The 19,033-nt window shown below is 44.1% G+C and overlaps 1 protein-coding gene across 1 annotated transcript; it reads left to right on the top strand.

Moving 5' to 3' along the window:
• Positions 1-1,006: 1,006 nt before the first annotated feature.
• CEPT1 (choline/ethanolamine phosphotransferase 1) lies at positions 1,007-17,295 on the top strand (the record flags this gene model as incomplete). The annotated part of the gene is made up of 5 exons (XM_010153681.1): positions 1,007-1,091; positions 13,652-13,783; positions 14,212-14,370; positions 15,598-15,723; positions 16,463-17,295. Coding segments are annotated over 5 exons (625 nt in total), but the record flags the coding sequence as incomplete, so codon positions are not given.
• Positions 17,296-19,033: the final 1,738 nt, after the last annotated feature.

Raw genomic sequence — 19,033 nt, 5'->3', positions numbered from 1 at the left:
ACCTAAATCATTCTGTGATTCTATGTGCTGTGATACCTGAACCGAGAATGCTCATCGGACTGAAGTGTGCTGTGCCCTCTCACCAGCCATGGATCTGTGTATCATCACTGCGCTTCCGGAGCTCCATCCATATAATCACAATGAGCTTCCCCGACGCACCTTGTCGGTTGACATGTTGCTGGGTGGCAGTCTGCAGTAAACAGGATCTCTCTCATGACTGAATCTGTTATTGCCGGTTTGGGTGGTTGTTTTTTTTTTTTAATAGATGGTTTAATGTAATTTTAGTTTAATCACATTTTAAAATAATTTAGTTATAAAATGCTATAAATCTGCATTTTACCATAAGGAGTATTTGTGGTAGTTGTGACTTGGCTACAGCATATTTTTTCATGCCTTTTTGTCAGAGGTGAAAAACAGATGTTACAGAACAGAGTTTGGTTGCCACTGAGTAGGGATCCAGAGCTCACTTGACTACTTTGAGCCTTATTGGCCAAGAAGCCCGGAGCTGCGTGAGCAGGGAGGTGCAGCTCCTGGCTTCCCCTTTGAGGTGGCGAACTGAAGGCGCCGTCTGCGCTTCTGCTCCATAAAAAATATGCAGTAGCATCTTTAGATGAAGAATTCATATATTCAGTGTTGCGTGGGGAGATGAGTCCTGAATTCTGTTTGATTATGCTTTATTTGCTGTGACTTGAAGCAAGGAATTTATTTTGTTTCCTCATGCACACACCAGTGATGGTGTTCACTCATGAGCTGGAGTGGTGCTGTAAATTACAGCTGCTCTGAATGCAGTTTTGGATGTGTAAAATACTCTGTGGGTTACGATATTGTTGTTAATTCAGTTTTGTGGTCATTAATTCCCTTCCTGTAACCTACCCTGGAAATTCATGCCGCACAGTAGCTGTTTGCATTATCCTTTATGCTGTGACTGAAGAATTATTTTTTTTTAATGGCTCCACTTAAGTGTTCAGGAAAATGTTTTGAAATGTTTCTTTTCCCTCACACGTAGATTTGATGTTACGGAGTCTATGCTCTGTACGATAGCAATACAGCTTGTCACAGGAACGCTGGGGCCCTGGTTCTGGAACTATACGGTAAAGCGATGTTCATGCTGCCTGGCAAGCAATGGCATGGACTAAGGAGAGACAGCACCTTTGTCATGCACAGAGTAACTGGTATATGAAAAGCATCTTTCTAAGGGTATTTCACAAGTGCTTTAATATGTGGGGAAAAAATTATTTGCGAAGTATGTATGAGCAGTAAAAATTCAATCGGAATGGAAACAAATGTGTTTAAGCATCATACTTCACTTGAACACGAAGGGGAAGCCTGCCTGATACGCAGAAAAACTAGCTGTAAGCATTTCTTCTTATTTTGTCACAGTTCTGGGGTCACCTAAAACATAAGTGGAGTTGTGGAAGCAGCTCTGGAAGTGGGTGTACAATAATCCTGTTGGAACTGCCTTTCAAAGTTGCAGAGGGTTTTTTTGGGCGTGGGTGGGTTTTTTTTGTTGTTGCTGTTTAAATGCCTTTCCACCAGAAAAAAGAATTGCTTGGCTAGTTCAGGGAACTGTAAGGTGTGCAATAGCTTAAACATCACCAGTTACTGGTTAAAAATGCCTGTTTTGAACTAGGCCATTTCATCTGTGTAGGCTCTTCCCTGTTCTTGTAGTTTCATCTTTAAGTAACTTCATTTCCTGGTTGTCTTTATTTTCATAATGCTTTTCCTTATGTCTGTGCTAAATATATCCTTCTCCACTCTGGATTACTACTCTTTAGAAGGTACTGTCTCTTCCTCCTGTCAGCTTTTTTTCTAATACAGTGTGTATAGGTGGGCTGGTTCGGTGTCGTGTGTGTCGTCCCGTCCCCCTCCCCCCCAAATAGTATCATTAAAAGTGAGTAAGTTGGGTTCCTTTCTCATAATTGCTGGATTATTAGCCAGGAGTCTCCCTTGAAATATTGGAGGGTATAAGGCAGTTACCAAAAAGCATCCTTAGAACTGCATCAGATTTTATTTAAAACAGGTTTTTGGAGTTTTTTTGTGGCTTGTTTACGTACCCTTTGCTTAACTGCATGGATGCAAATTATGCTGTTGTTTTGGGTTTTTCATGTGATGGATTCAGCCCAATCTCTGCTGTCAGGCTGATGTTAGAAAGAGTCTTTAATTACCAGCTCCGCTTTAGAAGCGACAGCAGCAGCAATCTGGTAAATCACGGTGCGTGTCACACGCACTGGGCTGCGTCTGACAGTTCAGGCCAAGGGCTCTGAAGGTACTCAGATGATGTAATTTTTAAATACTTTGACAGTCTGTGAAAGGCTGGGAAATGGCAATGTAGCAAGCAATAACTTGAAGGAAGGAAGAGCCTAATCAACATTTTAGCCTATTGTGATAACAGTGTTATGACGCTGCCCAAGAAGTCAGGCAAGGAGAAAAATTTAAAAAGTCCCGTAGTACTGAAACATTCAGAGACTTCCCAAGTCACCCGCTGGAATGACAGTTATGTGAGAGGAAGCAACTCCCAATTCTATAACAGAAATGAGTTGTTTAAAATGGAGAAGGACAAATTGTCATCTGATGGCGGAGAGGGGGGAGTTTGACCCTCCACACAGGTACCTGGAGCTGAGGGAGATGTCAGTCTGCAGACCCCACCTACAGTCTCCACCCTGGGAACGATGCCTTTGACAGTGAAGAAATTTGTTTTACACAAAAATGCAGTGGTTGGTTGGACTGGTGTGTGTAGTGGGTGAGCCAGGCAGAGCATTTTGTCACTCTTCTTCTGATAACAGAAAGCCAAGTGTTTGCTTGTGACAAGGCCCCTCGTGCATGCTCACTTTAACCAAATTACAGAATAGACTTCCTCATCATCTTAAATTCTTGCATATGTAGTTTCAGATGCCTTCTGGCATCTTGTATTTTTAGTTTTAACTAGTAAGTAAAGATGTTGCTGCTTCGAAGTCACTCAGAACACAGAAAGCTAACTTTTTACACTGATTTTACAGTGTCAGATGGTACAGATTTTTATTTCAGTATTGCACCGTTTCCGAGGTGGTTAAGCTACAGGAAATACGTATTTGTGCTATTCTTTTTCATCTGATAGCTGCTTCATGTGACAAACACTTGTAGTGAGAAAGTATAATAATGCAGCTCTGTCTTGAAAGCACTACACGATCTGGCAAACTCTGAGATGAACAGCTTCCACATCTTGCAGCACAGATAAACCTCGTCCTTGCATGTTCTGGGCAGTAAGGCGCTTTGTTCATTGAGAAGGGGAGAAATTCCTGTTGGTGAAGTTTGCTTATGCCTTTAGCCTATGGTGAAATTTAAATAAAAGAACCTGAAGGCTTTAAACGGTGGAGAAGAACTTGATTCCCAAAACCTTTTTAAAGCAGGTTTACTCTAGAATTCTGCACATTTACACTTTGCATTAAAGAGCTTCAGGCCAGCCTCCCTCTTCCTGCAGCTCTGCAGGGTCACCCCTCAGTGCTGGCACTGCTGGAATGTGACTTCTGCTTCTGAAGTCTTACCTCACCTTTTGGTCTCTTTTCAAAGGCCGGAATTGGGCAGTTTGAATACGGCTCAGCACAAATGTTTAGAGGAATTGCAAATGAAGGCGTTTAAGATGGTTGACTCTGGAAAATACTCAGACTTCTATAGCAAATAAAATGTTAAAATAATACTGTTCTTAACAATATTCTATATGTCAGGAAATGTAAGTTTGAAGACGAGCAAGTAATCTGCATTCTTGCTGGCATGAGGAGGCCGGACAGATTGCGTCAGCGTGTGGCAGTGGGTGCAGTCTCGCTGCGGGAGCTGGAGCAAGCCCCGGGAAGCTCTGCGGGCATCCTGCCTCCTCGTGAATTTAGGCAGACAGGGACCGAGGGGCTGAAACGTGGATTTACAAATTCCCAGCTTCTGTGCTTCCCTGGCTTCACCTGAATCACACCACCTAGCTATTCCTGTTCAGGGGTAGCTGGCGCAGTGGTGACAGTGTTTGACCTGGTCCCTGCTTGCTCTCCTCAGTTCTGCAGAGCTGCTGTTCGTTATTCTTTCCTAACATCAGTTCGCTGCACAATCAGTAGTTTTCAGGGTCATTTTCAATGTTTTTCCCAGCCTTGCAATTAGGTGTTCTGTCTCAGTGTTTTAGTTTGTTAAACTATGGAGTCTAGGTTCTTTGTTGCTTTATCTTCAGTGTCTGATCTTTGTGCCTTGTTTCTCTCCCTGGATGTTCCTGGTGATCTTAAAACTCAATTCAGGGTCTTCTGTTTGTTTTCTAGAAGCTAAAAAAAGTCCAGTTCCAAAGAGGACTTCTTCAAATAAACCAGACTGCTTTGTGTCCGTGGAGGAACTGTTAAAATAGCTCTACGTCCACCTGCTGTAGCGTGGGCACATCTTGGGGGAAACGGTTTGTTTCATTTTCTCCATTTCATAGCTATTAGGGATCACAAACTGTTTGGGCAATGCTGACGTGACTCAATTTGTCAGGAAACATCAGGCAAGAAACTGTCAGGTTAGGGGAAGTGTGGCTCTAGTGATTGCTGAAAATACCGGAGTGAAGAGGCTGTAAGAAACCCCCTGACTTGAGCTGCAGAATTCATGCTGCTAGCTCTTTCCGTTTGTTTTTCTTAGGATATGCAGTGTAGCACTTAAACGAGTGACTAAACCCAAACACAAGGAGAAAATAGTCAGACTTTGAACTGCTGATTCCCATCTTGCTTTGAAATGTTTTTGCTTTCCTGTGTGTCAGCTTATGGTACTGCTGGTGTTACTAAATGGGGAGTCTGCAGCACCAAAGGCCTCTCCCCGTTTTGGATTTCCGAATGCTCTGTGGGCTTATTTTCTCCTCGTGGCACCCATCTTTTTGCATTGAAGCTGAAAATACATTTCTACTACCAGTCAATAAATGATCCACCACCCACTTTGTTTTCTACGGTCCGTGCCACAGGAAGAGGCGCTCCAGTGTGCGGTGGGACTTTGTGTAGCAAAAACCCCAGTGCTGTTTCTGTCATACTGAAGCAGGAACGTTATCACCCGGCTTTGCGCATCATTTCCCGAGCCACTAAAGCAGGCCCCAGGTGTTTTCCCTCAGACGGCCTGTGTGGGTAGCACAGAAAGGTTTTCATCAGTCTGCATCCGAGCTGGGCAAGAGGCTTCCCACCCAGCCTTGCTTGGGTCTCGCCACTTTGAGGCACCTTCCCAGCTCTACCTGGGTTTAAAACCAGTACGGCAACTGAGGCAGTTTATGGGTCTCTTTATTACAAGCCCATTTTATCTTGAAGCAATTCATAAACACAAGTTAATGATTAAAGTGTAGCAATGAACGTCCTCTAGATTGCCTGACGTGTGAACGCTTTCCAGGCAGTGCTGAGCATTACCTTTGCTCTGGGGCTTTCTTGGGAAAACTACTGTTGCTTTGTTCTCAGACTACATTCTTTCACTTTTTTGTGTTACCTTTTAAGGGCACTTCAGGACTTCCATGAACGTTGGTAGCAGCCCACTCGTGTTGCATTTGGAAGCCATAACTCATTCCCATTTATTCCTCCTTTCACTCCCTTGACCCTAGGCGCTTTGACGCGGCGCAGCTTTGTGGCTGCCAGGAGAGGCAGTGCAGGCCTTCCCCTGCCCTCCCCTTGGGGCTTGCACCCTTCCTGAGGCCATGTGAGATGGAGAAGCTCAAAACTGGGACAGGAGCCTTTCTCCTCCTTATTTTCAGTTGGGTTGTTTTAGCTAAGCCAATTTCCTGATCCAGGTGATGGCGTGAGACTGCAGTGGTGGTCCAAGGGCAAAAGTGGGACTGAGCAAGTGGGTTTTGGGAGGAAAAAGTGGAAGCTGGGATGACAGCTGTGTTTAGCAGCATCATGGATTTAGTCCAGTTTATGCTGTAGTTGCACAGTAATCTTGAATTCAAGTTAAATCAATAAACGAACAATGTGCCTCTCTTCCCTCTCACCCAGATTCTGTTTCCAGATGTCGTTGCCTGTTGTGGTCTAGCTTCGAGGAGCTGCCTGTCTGGATTCCTGTATTCTTAGATTTCAAAGTAGTGGCCATTGACATCCTGGAAAAAATTCACTGGATAATTCCAGCATCAGGCTTATACTCTGCTGGTGCCAAGCACATCTTTGAGTCATCTAACAGTGGTGTTAATGAGCATAGGGTGTTCCCAGTCCTTTTTCATCCTTGCTATTAAGAACTTAGGCTTATTCAGGTGATAGTTTAGGTGTTTCGTTTCTCCTCTGTTGGTCTTATGTCTTGGTCTCATGTCTTAAGGAGCCCTTTGGTGTTAAAAGTCTTCTCCTTATGTAGAATGGAAGTTAAGACTCATATTTGTTCTGCAGTGTGAGATTGTTATTGTGAGTCAGGGAGGAGATTTTAACCAAATATACTTGCAGTTGATTGCTGAACCTTTTCCAGCTGCCTGATGCCATTTTTATTTGAGTTGGGGAGGGCGGAACTACAGGCAGTGGAGCCAAGGTGGTAGCATGGCTGCGTAAAGAAGATAATGCTGTTTCCTTAACGTGACCCCAGGCACTGCTTCCAGGGATTTGCTTGGGCTCTCAGTTTTGTGTAAGAGTTTGTCTTTCAGAATACCTTGTCCTTTATGACCTGGAATTTTTTTGAAGTGTATGACCTTATTTTATTTTGCATTAAGATTACTGCTGCCAAAAGAAACCTGTTGTATTTTCCAAGAAAAGCTATCAAGTTGCGATACTCACATTAGTCATTAGTCACTGTTTCTGAGAACTTTCTCACTTGCTTTATATTCTTTTAGGTCAGTGATGGAAGTAGTGAAACGGGCTGAACTGTGTTCCTGTTTAGTCCGTGTGTGTTCACGGAGCAGCTTCAGCCCTTCCTTGGTTAGACACATTTCCATTCTGATTCCAAAAGCTAGGAGGAAGCAATTTGCATTTAATCAGATGTTTTGTGCATCTCTTCTTGCATGGCTGAGCGGTTTTACTACTTTTTTTTTTTTTTTGGCAAGGTAGCTCAATGGTTCCATTTATTTGTATGAGGACTAAAAATTTTTGAATGTTCTTTCCCCTCTATGGAAATTATTTTTTTTTCTCCAAGTCAGTTCTGATTGCCTTACAGGATTGCTATTGAACAAACTAGAATATAGGAAGACCCCTGCGGTTATTTCCTGTGTATCTCCTACCTCCATGCTTAGTGTAGTGAAAAGACACTTTACAAAGCAAAGGCATCTAAAGGAAACTGTCATAGAATCACAGGATGGTTTGGGTTGGAATGGACCTTAAAGATCATCCAGTTCCAACCCCCTGCCATGGGCAGGGACACCTTCCACTAGCCCAGGTTGCTCCAAGCCTCATCCAGCCTGGCCTTGGACACTCCCAGGGATGGGGCATCCACAGCTTCTCTGGGCAACCTGTCCCAGTGCTCCCCCCCCTCTGGGGGAAGAATTCCTTCCTGATATCTAATCTAAACCTCCCCACTTGCAGTTTAAACCCATTCCCCCTTGTCCTGTCACTACAGAAATTACTGCCATAATGGAATTTTCTCTAGACTTCCTCTGACAACTTTGGCCAAAGTTTCCCATTGTTGCTGAGTGTGGCTAGTTCCTGGGTATTGCTGCTCTCCCATCTTCTTCATCCCTTGCTCCCCTCCTGCGGCTCCACTGCTTGCTTATTCTGGCTTTGGGAGGGAACAGTGGTGGTTTGCCTGCTGTCCACAGCACCACTTCTGCTGGTTGTTCCATAGGTGCGTGTCCTGCTCTTAGGGAGTTGTTCGGGAGGTCTCTTGGCTGATGGAAAGGGGGAGATGCATGCAGTGTTTTTGACACCTTCTAAAAGCAGCTGCCAGCATTTAGAGAATCCATAGTAAGTTAAGAGATTGCACCAATAATCTCTTGTCCCGCTGCTTTCTTGTGCTTGGGGGCTGCTCTATGTGCGAATTAGATGCAACCCCATCGTTATCCCTTGTGCTTATTGATCTGCTGCCGAAACAAAACTATATTTTGGCCAGAGTGGAGACCCTCAAATGAGAAGTTCCATTCCAAAACGGGAACAGAGTCTGTAGAGAGAACTTGAGGTAGCACACTGATCTGATATTAAACTTAATTATGTGGCCTTGTAGCTCACTGAAGGCAGACAAAATCCCACCCTCAAGCCATTTTTCCCTGATGCCCATGCAGTTGGCAATATCAACGGTGTTTTTGTACAGCAAAGCATGTATTCAGCAGTTTTGAGTCTTTTAGGTAGAAGTGTGGAATTAAGAGATGAAGAATGTGCCATAAATATTCCAAACGGACTAGAAGGATTGGTTTTGGTACGGTGTTGTGGCTTCATAAAACACACCAGCAAGTCCATCCTCTTTGTTTCACTTGGGCTTTCTTTACGTCTGTTTCTGGAATGGATGTGAGTAGCTGGTGTTTCTCTCGCCTAGCTCCAAGACTTCTGCATGCTCTTTAAAGCAAAGTCCTCTAGACTATGCCGTGTCTAGAAGCCTTTCCTTCTCAGCCTTCTACAAAACCTAGCTCTGCTGGACGCAGAAGTGGTTTCCTTTCCTGCAGCATGCTGGAGACGGGATTGCGTAATCCTTGGCCATGCAGCTGACTGTACCGGTCACATTTGCATAAACTCTTTGGGGATTCGTGTTTCTTTTTAAAGTTGGATGCTATTCAGAGAGCACATTCATACTAAAAAATAGGGCGGGGAATATAATAGGGATTAAAAATACCTTTCCTGAGTCTTATCATCTGAAATGAATTCTTTTTTTTGGTGGACAAGGTTAAAACTGAGTGTTTATTTCTTTAGCTGGCAGTGGTCAGTGAAGAGTTCCAACTGTTTATTTTGACAAAATGGATTTATATCGCACTGTGAAACAGGACAAAAAGTGTAGCACAGCATGGCCCTTCAATTTTGACAAAAAAAGAATTCTTTATAAATTTTGCCTCTTTGTTTTTTTCAGTATTTTGGAGTACTTATACTGTGCATGATAAAGGAGGGCTGCTGGGCTTGCAAATAACTGACCTGAAATTGCTTTGAATAATTTTGCTTTCTTTGGCTTTTTGTACCTAATCAGAATTGATGTGACTGAAGTACAAATCTTCATAATATTCATGCATTTACTGGCAGTGATTGGAGGACCACCTTTTTGGCAATCTCTGGTAATTTTGTTCATGTTCTTATTTAATCCTTTTCTTGTAGACACCTGGAAGAGCTACCTGCATATAGTAGCACAGCTTAATTCGGAGGGGAAGGTCTCACTCTTCCTCTTAAATGGAAACGTATGTTCTTGAGCGTAGGTCACATGGCAGTAACGTGCATTCTGGTTTTACCAGAGTTATTTCAACAAGCTATTATTGTGTATCTTGTGTTTGCAGGTAGAAAAGCTATCAAACGTTGCACAAACTTAAATGTACCTTCAGTGACGTCCAGCTTCCTCTGAGAGCTGGCCAAAACTTGAAGGAATATCATGCAACAAGCTAGATCAGCAGTGCTAAATTGGATTGAGGGTATGGGGAAACTTCTGGAGAGCAGCTGGTAACCAGCAGTAGAGAACTTGGCCTGAATATAGCAACTGCCTATAAGGGAGAAGAAAAAAAATGGTTGCTTTTGTTTAAAATAAGGATGATGCTAATTAAGGAATCCAAGTTAAGGTCATGGGCTGGCTGCATGTAGATCCTGCAGATGATATGTAGGCTGCCCAGACCAGGTCAGCTGGCAGTTTATGGGCTGCCGTAAGCTGACCTTATATTTACGTTACTGAAGCCATGCTAGGCTGTCAAAATGGCATTGTCCAGAGAAAAGCATATACACGCGTACATAAATAGAAGTAAATTTCTGGAAGTAACACCTAAAGCATTGATTTCCTGGAAGGTTTTCTTTCCTGAGTATCGATCTTATTAAACACAATTCTTACGGTCAATAAAGAAATCTTGATTTGCAATAAAGCCAAGAGATGGTCAAAAATGACTGAAATGTACCACCCCAAATTGATGAATTTCTAATCTGCTTCATATAACTAGAGAAATGAACCCTCTAACACTGTAGAGAACGGAGCTAACCTTGGCTACCCTGATTTTGCTACCTATGCTTTCAGGCTTAAAAAACCCAACACCCCCAATTAATTATGTAAACTGCAAAGTAAATACCATCTAAGGAGAATGAGTGTGAGTAGAACTAATTCTAAACGAGTGAAGCTACATGTCAGCTTACTGGTGCCAAACTTTTCCAGAGAGATTAGTGTGGCCAACCTCCCCATGCAGCTGCTATTCTGCCTTACGAACAGGGATTTCCCAATTTGTCTTCTCAGTTTCCTTTTTCTCCTTTTTAAAAAGGAGGGAAACTGCTGCCACAGCAACCCCTGGCACAATTCAGTGCAAAGTGATGTTTATGTGAGTTTAGAAATTATTCTCTTGTGTTATTTAATACTTAAATAAATAACCCTTTTAAATAACCTATTAAATTACCTTTTTCAACAAAATCTTGAAATCTATTAGAAATTCTGGGTTGCAGCAGCATTTGGCTAAGTCAGCTCCCAAAAGATTAAACTGTTTTGAAGTCCAGTGTTGGATTAATGGAGGCATTTCTACAGAAAACAAACTTGATCAGGTTTCCCATGACAATTAGGAATTTTCCTTTCATTCAACATGTGAGATTTTGTGTTTATTTAGAGATAAATGTTATTTACTCCTTGCAGAGCAAAACATATCACACAACCCCTCCTCCCTCTCCCACCCCCACCCCCCATCCTTTAATATCCTGTGTGACAGCAAAATTGGTGGTTTGGTGTTTTTTATTTGTTTCTTTCGGGGGGGTAAAAATGATGGGATGAAATGTGGTTGTATACTCCAACATTCCACTTTCTTACGCTAACATGCGAAAACCAAAACAGTCTGAATAGGCTAATGCAGAATGTGTATTTTCTCAATTGCTGCTTTTATTACCTTGCTTTTTTCCCTGGAACGGAGTGTGCCTGTGCTGGCTTCCTTCTTTCTGTCAGCACAGGTTCTCCTTAAAGCGTGTTAAAGTGCAGTTCTGCGAGGCTCCTGGGGCTCGGTAGTTTCTGGTGATGGTGAGTATGACTGCAGCAGAGATCCGCCCGTGGAAAACATGAGTAAAGTGAGCAAGCTTAGGGGCACCTTGTTTGATGCATAGATTATAGAGAGGTGTGTTTTTCTGTTTGCAGTGAGAAAAGTGCTGCAATTGCTTGACTCTTATTCCACAACGTGATCTTTAAAAGCCTAAACACTTCATGAATATAAAGCAAGCTTCGTTTTGGTCCTCTAGGAGTTGTTATTCCTCTTGCAGATGTGACTGGAGTGTGTGTACACACAGCTCTAAACCACAGCTGGGACCCAGCCTTGGGAGGACTCCCAGACTCTTGAGTTGCCCAGCTGGTTGTGGTATTTGAGACTGAGATAGCCAGGAAGAGTTTCTCGAGGGAAAGCTCTGTGTCCACTTACACAGTCTCTGACGTGCTCTTCACTGCTGCTTCCATGAGCCCTTAGCCATGCTCTTTTCCCTGTCTGTTTCCCAGTGTTATACACACATTGGTTTTAATCTCAGTTCATGCTGCACAAAACTCTGATGGGTCTGGAGGCCTGACACCAATTTTCTGACAAATGATTCAGGACTTGCTTTAATCTAGGCTCCATCAAGCACTCATCAATCCATTCTTTGCCTGCTGCTGCTTGTTTGCATTAACATGCATTAACATGCATGTTTGCATTAACATGCATTTCCCAGACAAAATTTGGAATGCTGTCTTCGCTAGGATGCATTCACCAGCTTTCTGTGCAGTGCAGCCTCTCATCATCAACTTCAAAGGGTTTGACAGAGAACGTAGTTTACCTGCAGAGAAGTATCACAAGCCAAATTTTTGCATCACTGACACAGTCTTGTAGAGTCCTGCATGCACCTGACGTCGGGTGAGACCCACCCAGTTACCAGAGAGGGCTGAGTCAGTGTGTGGACGGCGGTGATAAATGAATACCCGACAAGGAAGTCTTGTGGCCACCCTTGGAGTGTCCTCTTAAAATGTCAGGGGCTGCAGTGCCATTTTGTATGAGCACAGCTCCCTTTTTCCCTTTACTCAGCACAGAGAAAAAAGGGAAAAAAGATCCCTATTTGCTTGCCTTTGCTGCTTCCAACTTTTGGCCTTGCTGTTTCCATTTTATAAGCAAAGCGGTTTAGCAGGTGCTGCCTTCTTATACCTCTCCTTTGACCTTCCTCTGCCAAATTTCTGTATGTAGCTTTGTTTCCCATTATTTATTTCTGCCAGGTCAGTGCAGTCATACCTATCACTGATGCAACTATTTGTGGAAGGAAAAAGGAGAGTATTAAAGCATAACTAGCCAAACTGGATGTTATAGCAGTGTGGTCTCATCCTTCTGCCTTTCATAAGCATTGTTCTCAGATGTGTTAGGAGTAGGTGGTTGTTCATGGTGTGTTTTTCCCCAGAAGCTCCCCTTGGTTTTGGAAAATGTCAAGCTTAATGTCTTTTGACTCCTGTATGAAGCTTGCCATTGTCGTCATCTCCCTGTAGAAAAGCAAACTCACCCCGTTCCTCAAATACCAAAGTAGTGTTACTGAAGCAGAGGGCAGCACAGGTACCCTCCTTTGTAAGACCTTCAGAAGTCCTGTGCTTTGTAACATGAATGAATGTTAACAGAGCACTCTGGTCCATGGCAGTGTATACCTTTTGTTTACTTGTCATGATTCTTTTTGTTATCTCTCAGAAAATCATAGAATCACAGGATGGTTTGGGTTGGAAGGGACCTTAAAGACCATCTAGTTCCAACCCCCCTGCCATGGGCAGGGACACCTTCCACTAGACCAGGTTGCTCCAAGCCTCATCCAGCCTGGCCTTGGACACTTCCAGGGATGGGGCATCCACAGCTTCTCTGGGCAACCTGTCCCAGTGCTTCTCACTCTCTCCGGGAAGAATTCCTTCTTGATATGTAATCTAAACCTCCCCACTTTCAATTTAAACCTGTTACCCCTTGTCCTGTCACTACAGGCCCTTGGAAAAAGTCCCTCCCAGCTTCCTTGTAGCCCCTTCAGGTACCGGAAGGTGCTTTCTTCACTTCTGGTTTCTCCTGTTCTGCTCAAAACTCTCCTGTTAAAAGATGAGGAGACCTACTCCTTTTCTTTCAAAGCTGCCTGTGCTCATTTTTCACTGCTTCAGAAACCTCACTGCTTGCTCTCCTAGGCTCACTGACTCCAAGGGGACTTGTCTGACCTCTGTTTGCTTCCCTTGTCTTGCCCACAAGGTAGTATCCATTTTCTTAACGAGCTTTGTTTAATCATCTCTAATGGCTCTTGCTTTGCCTAGTTTGACCTTGTGCTGCTGCTGTGAGTTTTACAACCAGCGCTGGAAAAGACGACTTGATGCGTTTCTCATCCATGTGAGAGCTGGGTGATTTAGCTAGCAGGTTCTTGGTTTCTGTCTGCTTGTCTGCTTTTGATGGCGCTTTTCAGGTAACTGAAGATGAGTTAGGCTTTATGGGAGGCTTGAAGGAAGGGCTACTGGAAAAATACATATTTCTGTGTGCCTTGTAGAAATTTAAATCGCCGTATAATAGAGAAAAAAAGCAGAAGTGGTGTTGGAAAGTGGAGTGTTCGAGTGCACCAGAAATATCGAGCCCAATTGTAGTTTGCTTGTGTGTATTTTAACTTCATGTCTCTCTTCCATTAAGATTCCAATACTGAATATTCAGATGAAAATATTCCCAGCCCTCTGTACTGTCGCAGGAACCATATTCTCCTGTACAAACTACTTTGGTGTCATCTTCACAGGTGGAGTTGGCAAAAATGGATCCACTATAGCAGTAAGTACTTCATTCTGCTAGTAGCCCCTAGTAGCTTCATTCTTCAGCCCTCTGTGGCTTTTCAGCCATGGCTTTAGTTTTGATTTGACATACCACCTCCTACATGTGAAATATTTTCCTTTCAGTGGAAAATGTATTCCTGACACAGTTAGTGTCAGCCACTGTCTGTCTGTGGAGTATCAGAGCTGTGCACTTCTTGCTGCCTAAAACCTGATTTTCTTCCCAGGCATGAGAAAGGTTCAACCACATTCTCAGCTGATGCTCACTCAGGTTACACCACGCTTTGTTCCTGTTAGTACCAATGTGCAAAAAGCCATGTTTTTAATGTGATTTCAGTCAGAAACCCCCAGGTGTGGACCATGGGTGTTTGGCTTGTTGAGGTGTCTTTGCAACGTGTTTGTTAACCTAATGCTTCAATCTCACTGTAGGGAACGAGCGTCCTGTCACCTTTTCTTCATATTGGGTCAGTGATCGCACTAGCTGCAATGATTTACAAGAAATCTGCTGTGCAGCTCTTTGAAAGGCATCCCTGCTTATATATACTTACTTTTGGTTTTGTATCTGCCAAGATAACAAATAAACTAGTGGTAAGTGCACCCAAACCTTGGAGCTTCTTGTTTCTGCAGTAAAATGTTTCATAGATCTCAAATTTCTCTGGTTGTTCCATGGGTGATCTTGCATCTGTTTGTGTACTGGAGAGAGGTTTATGCTTTTTTTTTATTTTGAGTAGCTTGAAGTTGCTGGGGACCTTTTCCTTCTGTTTGCAAGGGGAGTGGTAAACCTCAAGCTAACGCCGTGGCCACACAGTCAGTGCCAGGACAGCGTACTATTGCCCAAGTTCTGTTTCTCCCCCTTTCCCAGCTGTTCGTTCGCTGGTTTTGCAGTCTGTTTGTGCGCGTGTGTGATGAGCTGGGCTGAGGTGGAGGTGGCTGATACCCCCCCAGATGCAGGGGCAGAGAGTAGGAAAGTGTAGGAGAATGAGAGGTGACAGAGGTGCTGGACAGTTGCTCAGGGTTTAACTTAAACAATGCGAGAGAAGGAGTGGTTAGAAGGATTAACAGGTTTGTACCAGGGACCAGATGGCAGTGCTGTCGGGAGAGGAGCCCCTGCTGCCCAGGGGGAGGGATTCACCGGCAGCTGCCCGGTGCCGTCTCAGTTCTGCGGGTGAGTCCTGCGTTGCCACGTGAGCTGGGTCAGAGCTGGGCATAACTCACAGTGGAAGACAAGTTTATTTCATACCAAGACAGTGTCCTGCGCAGTCACGGCAGCGGTTGCGCTGGGAAGAGTGAGGATGTGGTGTGGGACAGCTCTGTGCACGTGAGGGAGGGTGGGAAGCCACACTTGGGCACAGAAGGACACAGTCATCAATCAAACCGTAACCAGAGGGAGGTGGTGACCCTTAGGGGTTGGGAGAGAATAGGTGGGCTGAGAGGAACACCAAGTCTTCACTCTGAAGATCTAGCAATTGCTAGTTTTTGTTTCCAGGCTCAGCTAAACTTTAAAATTTACCAGTCTACTTCTATCTTACTGGTTTGTTTCTGGCAGGAGGAAGAGTTTGTAGGCTGGAAAATGTGTTCTTTCTTTTTTTCCCCTGTAGCTACACTCTTTGAGTAAAAGACACTTCTCTGCAAAGCTTGCCTCTGGTACAGCTGTAGACTTCCATGCTTCAAGCAGTGTTGCTGCTGCTGCCTCAGTTCTCCCTGTATCTCAGTCATGTGGCTTGAACTGTAACGCTTTTGGCTCTGTGTGGTCTGAAATCACCCTGCCCTGGCTGGCCTATGTTTATTTCTTACCCTTCCTTTTTTCTAACGTAGGTTGCACACATGACCAAAAGCGAAATGCACCTGCACGACACAGCATTCATAGGCCCAGCGCTATTGTTTCTGGACCAGTATTTTAACAGCTTTATTGATGAGTATATTGTGCTCTGGATTGCCCTGGTAAGTACGGGCTCACTCTGCTTGTCGCAGTCCTCGCAAGTGCTTGCGTGCCCCTCTCTAGTGCTGTTTGGGCTGGCCGGGCCTCGCTGACTCACCTGCGGGGCGAGGGGACTGGGAGCTCACCTTCCTGAGCTGATTTTAAACAGAGCTCATGCAAACAGAGGTAAACATGGCTTCCTCGATGCGTAGTTTAAACGATCTTAAAGTGATGTAGGAAATACTCAAAGCTTCAAAATATTCCAGTCTAAGATCTGTGTTGATGTCTTGTTAGCACGGGAGTGTGTTATGCATGGTAGTGTGCCCGTGCCCGTGTCGTGGGCCTTTGAAAGCGCGTCTTTCTGTCATTACAGGCAGCACCCATTAGGAAAGAATGTCTTAAGATGTCCCATGGGCTCATCAAGCACTTAAGTGTTATTTACCAAAATGCAGTGTTAACCTTTTAAATAAAATTGATATTTTACGTAGGGTTATCACCATTCAGAGTTAATGGGGCATTTCATAGGTCTGTATCCTAACTGTTTTCCCCTCTCTGACTCTAGAATTAAGTCTGTGTTCTTACAAAGCTGGAAGAAAGTCCAGCGTGCCTAGAAACTCCCCCTTTGCTGAGTGATTATTCCTACAGAAGTGATAATTAGTTCATGAAAAGAAGAGCCCAGTGCTTTTATTCTGAAGTATGCAGGTGGTGTTACGCTCTCTGAAAACAGTTCTTAGTGTGTGTCATTTTTGTTTCCCTTGGCAGATCTTTTCTCTCTTTGATTTGCTTCGATACTGTGTCAGTGTGTGCAATCAGATTGCTGCCCATCTGCACATCCATGTATTCCGAATCAAGTCCTCCACCACACCTTCTAATCACCATCAGTGAACGGGGAGTCCCCCAAAGGAGAAAGAAGAAAGAGTTGGTTTTCTGCGTGAACGGATGTGAAGATATGTAGGAGACTAAGGCAAAAGGCAGATAAGAACAAAATAATTTATAATAAACAGTGTTATATAACTCTTCTTCTTTGTTATCAGTAACACTCCTTAACTAGTCTCCTGCCTGAGAGCGTGAATTCCAAGTACACCCTAGTCAACTCTACATGTAGTCAACTCTGTTGGTTCAAAGCCCGGGAAAGCATGCAGGGAGTAATGCTCTGTCTTTGTAATTACCTTGATTACAAAATAATCTATATATGGTGAATGGATCCCCAACAACTGAAGTTTCTAACGTAGTATAATTACAGCTGCAATACGACTTGCTTTTAATTTTAATATTTCATCATCTCTTAGTGAAATACTTGTTTAGTGTCCACTTGAAATTCATTTACTAAAGATCTAAGCTGGTAAAAACAGAGATATCGCACTAGCTCGTGTAGCTTGCAGCAGCTGGTGAGGTTTGAGTCCAGACTGATGTGGTGGTTCTGCTTCTGCGTTGCTGGTAAAGGGGTTTCTTGCTAAAGAAGAATGCATTGAGCAAGGTTCTGCAAGCGGAAGGGACGACCAGCATGCAAAATAGTGTGGTATCTTTGACAATTAATTTTATTTTTTTAAATAAATGTTATCTAAAAAGACAACTTATTTCTCAATTTTCTTCAGTGGAAAGACTATAAAAAGAAAATTTTACTGTTTACTTTTTTATGTATAAAACTTTCCTTTCTGCTCTTAATAAATAAGAATTCTGAGAGCAACAGTTGTCTTCAGAGGTGTGTGTTGCTCTGTCCTGCTTAGACTTACGAAGTACAATCCTGCCTCCTGTTTAGAAAGCAGATTTCTAATGCTTTTATGTGTCTAGTGTTGTCGTTCCAGCATCTCCAAGAGCTTTCTCTGCTACCTAATGCAGTAAGTTTGGGGTGGGTGTTTGTTTTATTTTTTTAATACCACTTTAAATGGGGTGAGCTGCATCAGGGAGCAGGTTAAATTTAATGCAGGGTTTAATTGCACGGTAGTGACGTGCTGCAAAGTGTTTGAGAGCCCCTAGCCTTGAGGGGAGCTGCAGAGCCTAACGAAGTGCCTAGTCTTGCTGTACAGAGCAGGGCAGGATCTGCCATGGCTATCAGGGAGCTGCTGGGGAGACAGTTTCTGAGGAATGCTAGGAATCTGGTGGCTGGAATCCTGGCCCTCTGATCATGAAACGTCTCAGTCAAGATGATAAGAAAATGCCTCTGTCTGGTGGGAACCCAGAGCGACAGCAGTACCGAAGACAACTGCATGTGTCTCCTCTTAGGAGGAATTAAGCACAGCTCACTAAAAAAAAACAAACCCAAAACCAACCACCAACAATAAATCAAAACCCCACTTGGCCACAGGAAGTGATAACATGTATTTCCTGTGATACCTAGTGCTTAGAAAACATGCTCAGGAAGTAGAGAAAAAGAAAATGTGGTTCCTTCAGTGAGTAGAGATTTTTTTAAACCCCTTCTTCCACCCCTCTGAGAGAGGGGTCAGTCTTCTGAGCTGTGTGCTTGCAGAGACACGGGACGGCCGGGGCTGAGAGAACGCAGCAGGAGCAGGTCTCTGGTTCAGCTGCTGAAGTGTTTGTTGCGAGGAGAGAGCTGGGGATGGGGCTGGTCCCTCTGAGATGCTGCAGGAAGTGGAACTGAGATGCTGGCTGCAGCTGAGCGTTCAGCACGTGGGCACGCTCCATCTTGTGTTTTCTCTGCTTGGAAGAGTTTTGGTTCCATCCTGTGAGGTCATACCATTTCAACCAGTAAGTTGGAGGTCAAGGCTTGAAACTGGGACACTGGGACAAGGAGGAATACAGTCAGGGTGATGAGGAAGGTATTCCCCGCTTCCTCCTTGACCTCCCAGGCCTTTGATTGCTCATGAGCAGCTATTACGGCAAGCATGGCTGAGAGCTCTCTGCGGGACCTGGCTCTCTGGGTTTATTTTTAGGGGTCCCCAAAGGGTGTCTGCCAGGCTGAAGCCTGGGGGAGAGCTTGGTTCCTGCACCCTGACCCTGAGGCACAGCTCTTAAGTGTCCTGGAAGTGTTATGGTCCCAGTGACTTCATGCTGGGAGCATCTCCCACGTGTAAGGTGGCAGCTGTCTCTGTAGTGTCACAGTTTGAGATCTAATTGGAATTTAGTATAACTAGTTTATTTAGATTTAGCTGTAGTCAGCTGGGTGAAGGTTTGATGTAGACAGTCCAGCCTCTGCTGCTGCCCTTCAAGTGGTGAGCGAGGCAAAGCCTGTGAGGCAAAAGCCTGGAAGGACTTTAAGGGGCCACGGGCCCATCTCCCTCCCCAAACCACGTGTTTCTTTCCATCAGCATGAAGTGGGTGCAAAACTCAGTCACTTGGAAAGCCCCTTCCTGGAGTGTAAGTGGTCTTCTAGAG

This window comes from Eurypyga helias, unplaced genomic scaffold (assembly GCF_000690775.1).
Source record: "Eurypyga helias isolate BGI_N326 unplaced genomic scaffold, ASM69077v1 scaffold30626, whole genome shotgun sequence".
NCBI lineage: Eukaryota > Metazoa > Chordata > Aves > Eurypygiformes > Eurypygidae > Eurypyga > Eurypyga helias.
This window is presented reverse-complemented; position numbering and strand designations above follow the sequence as displayed.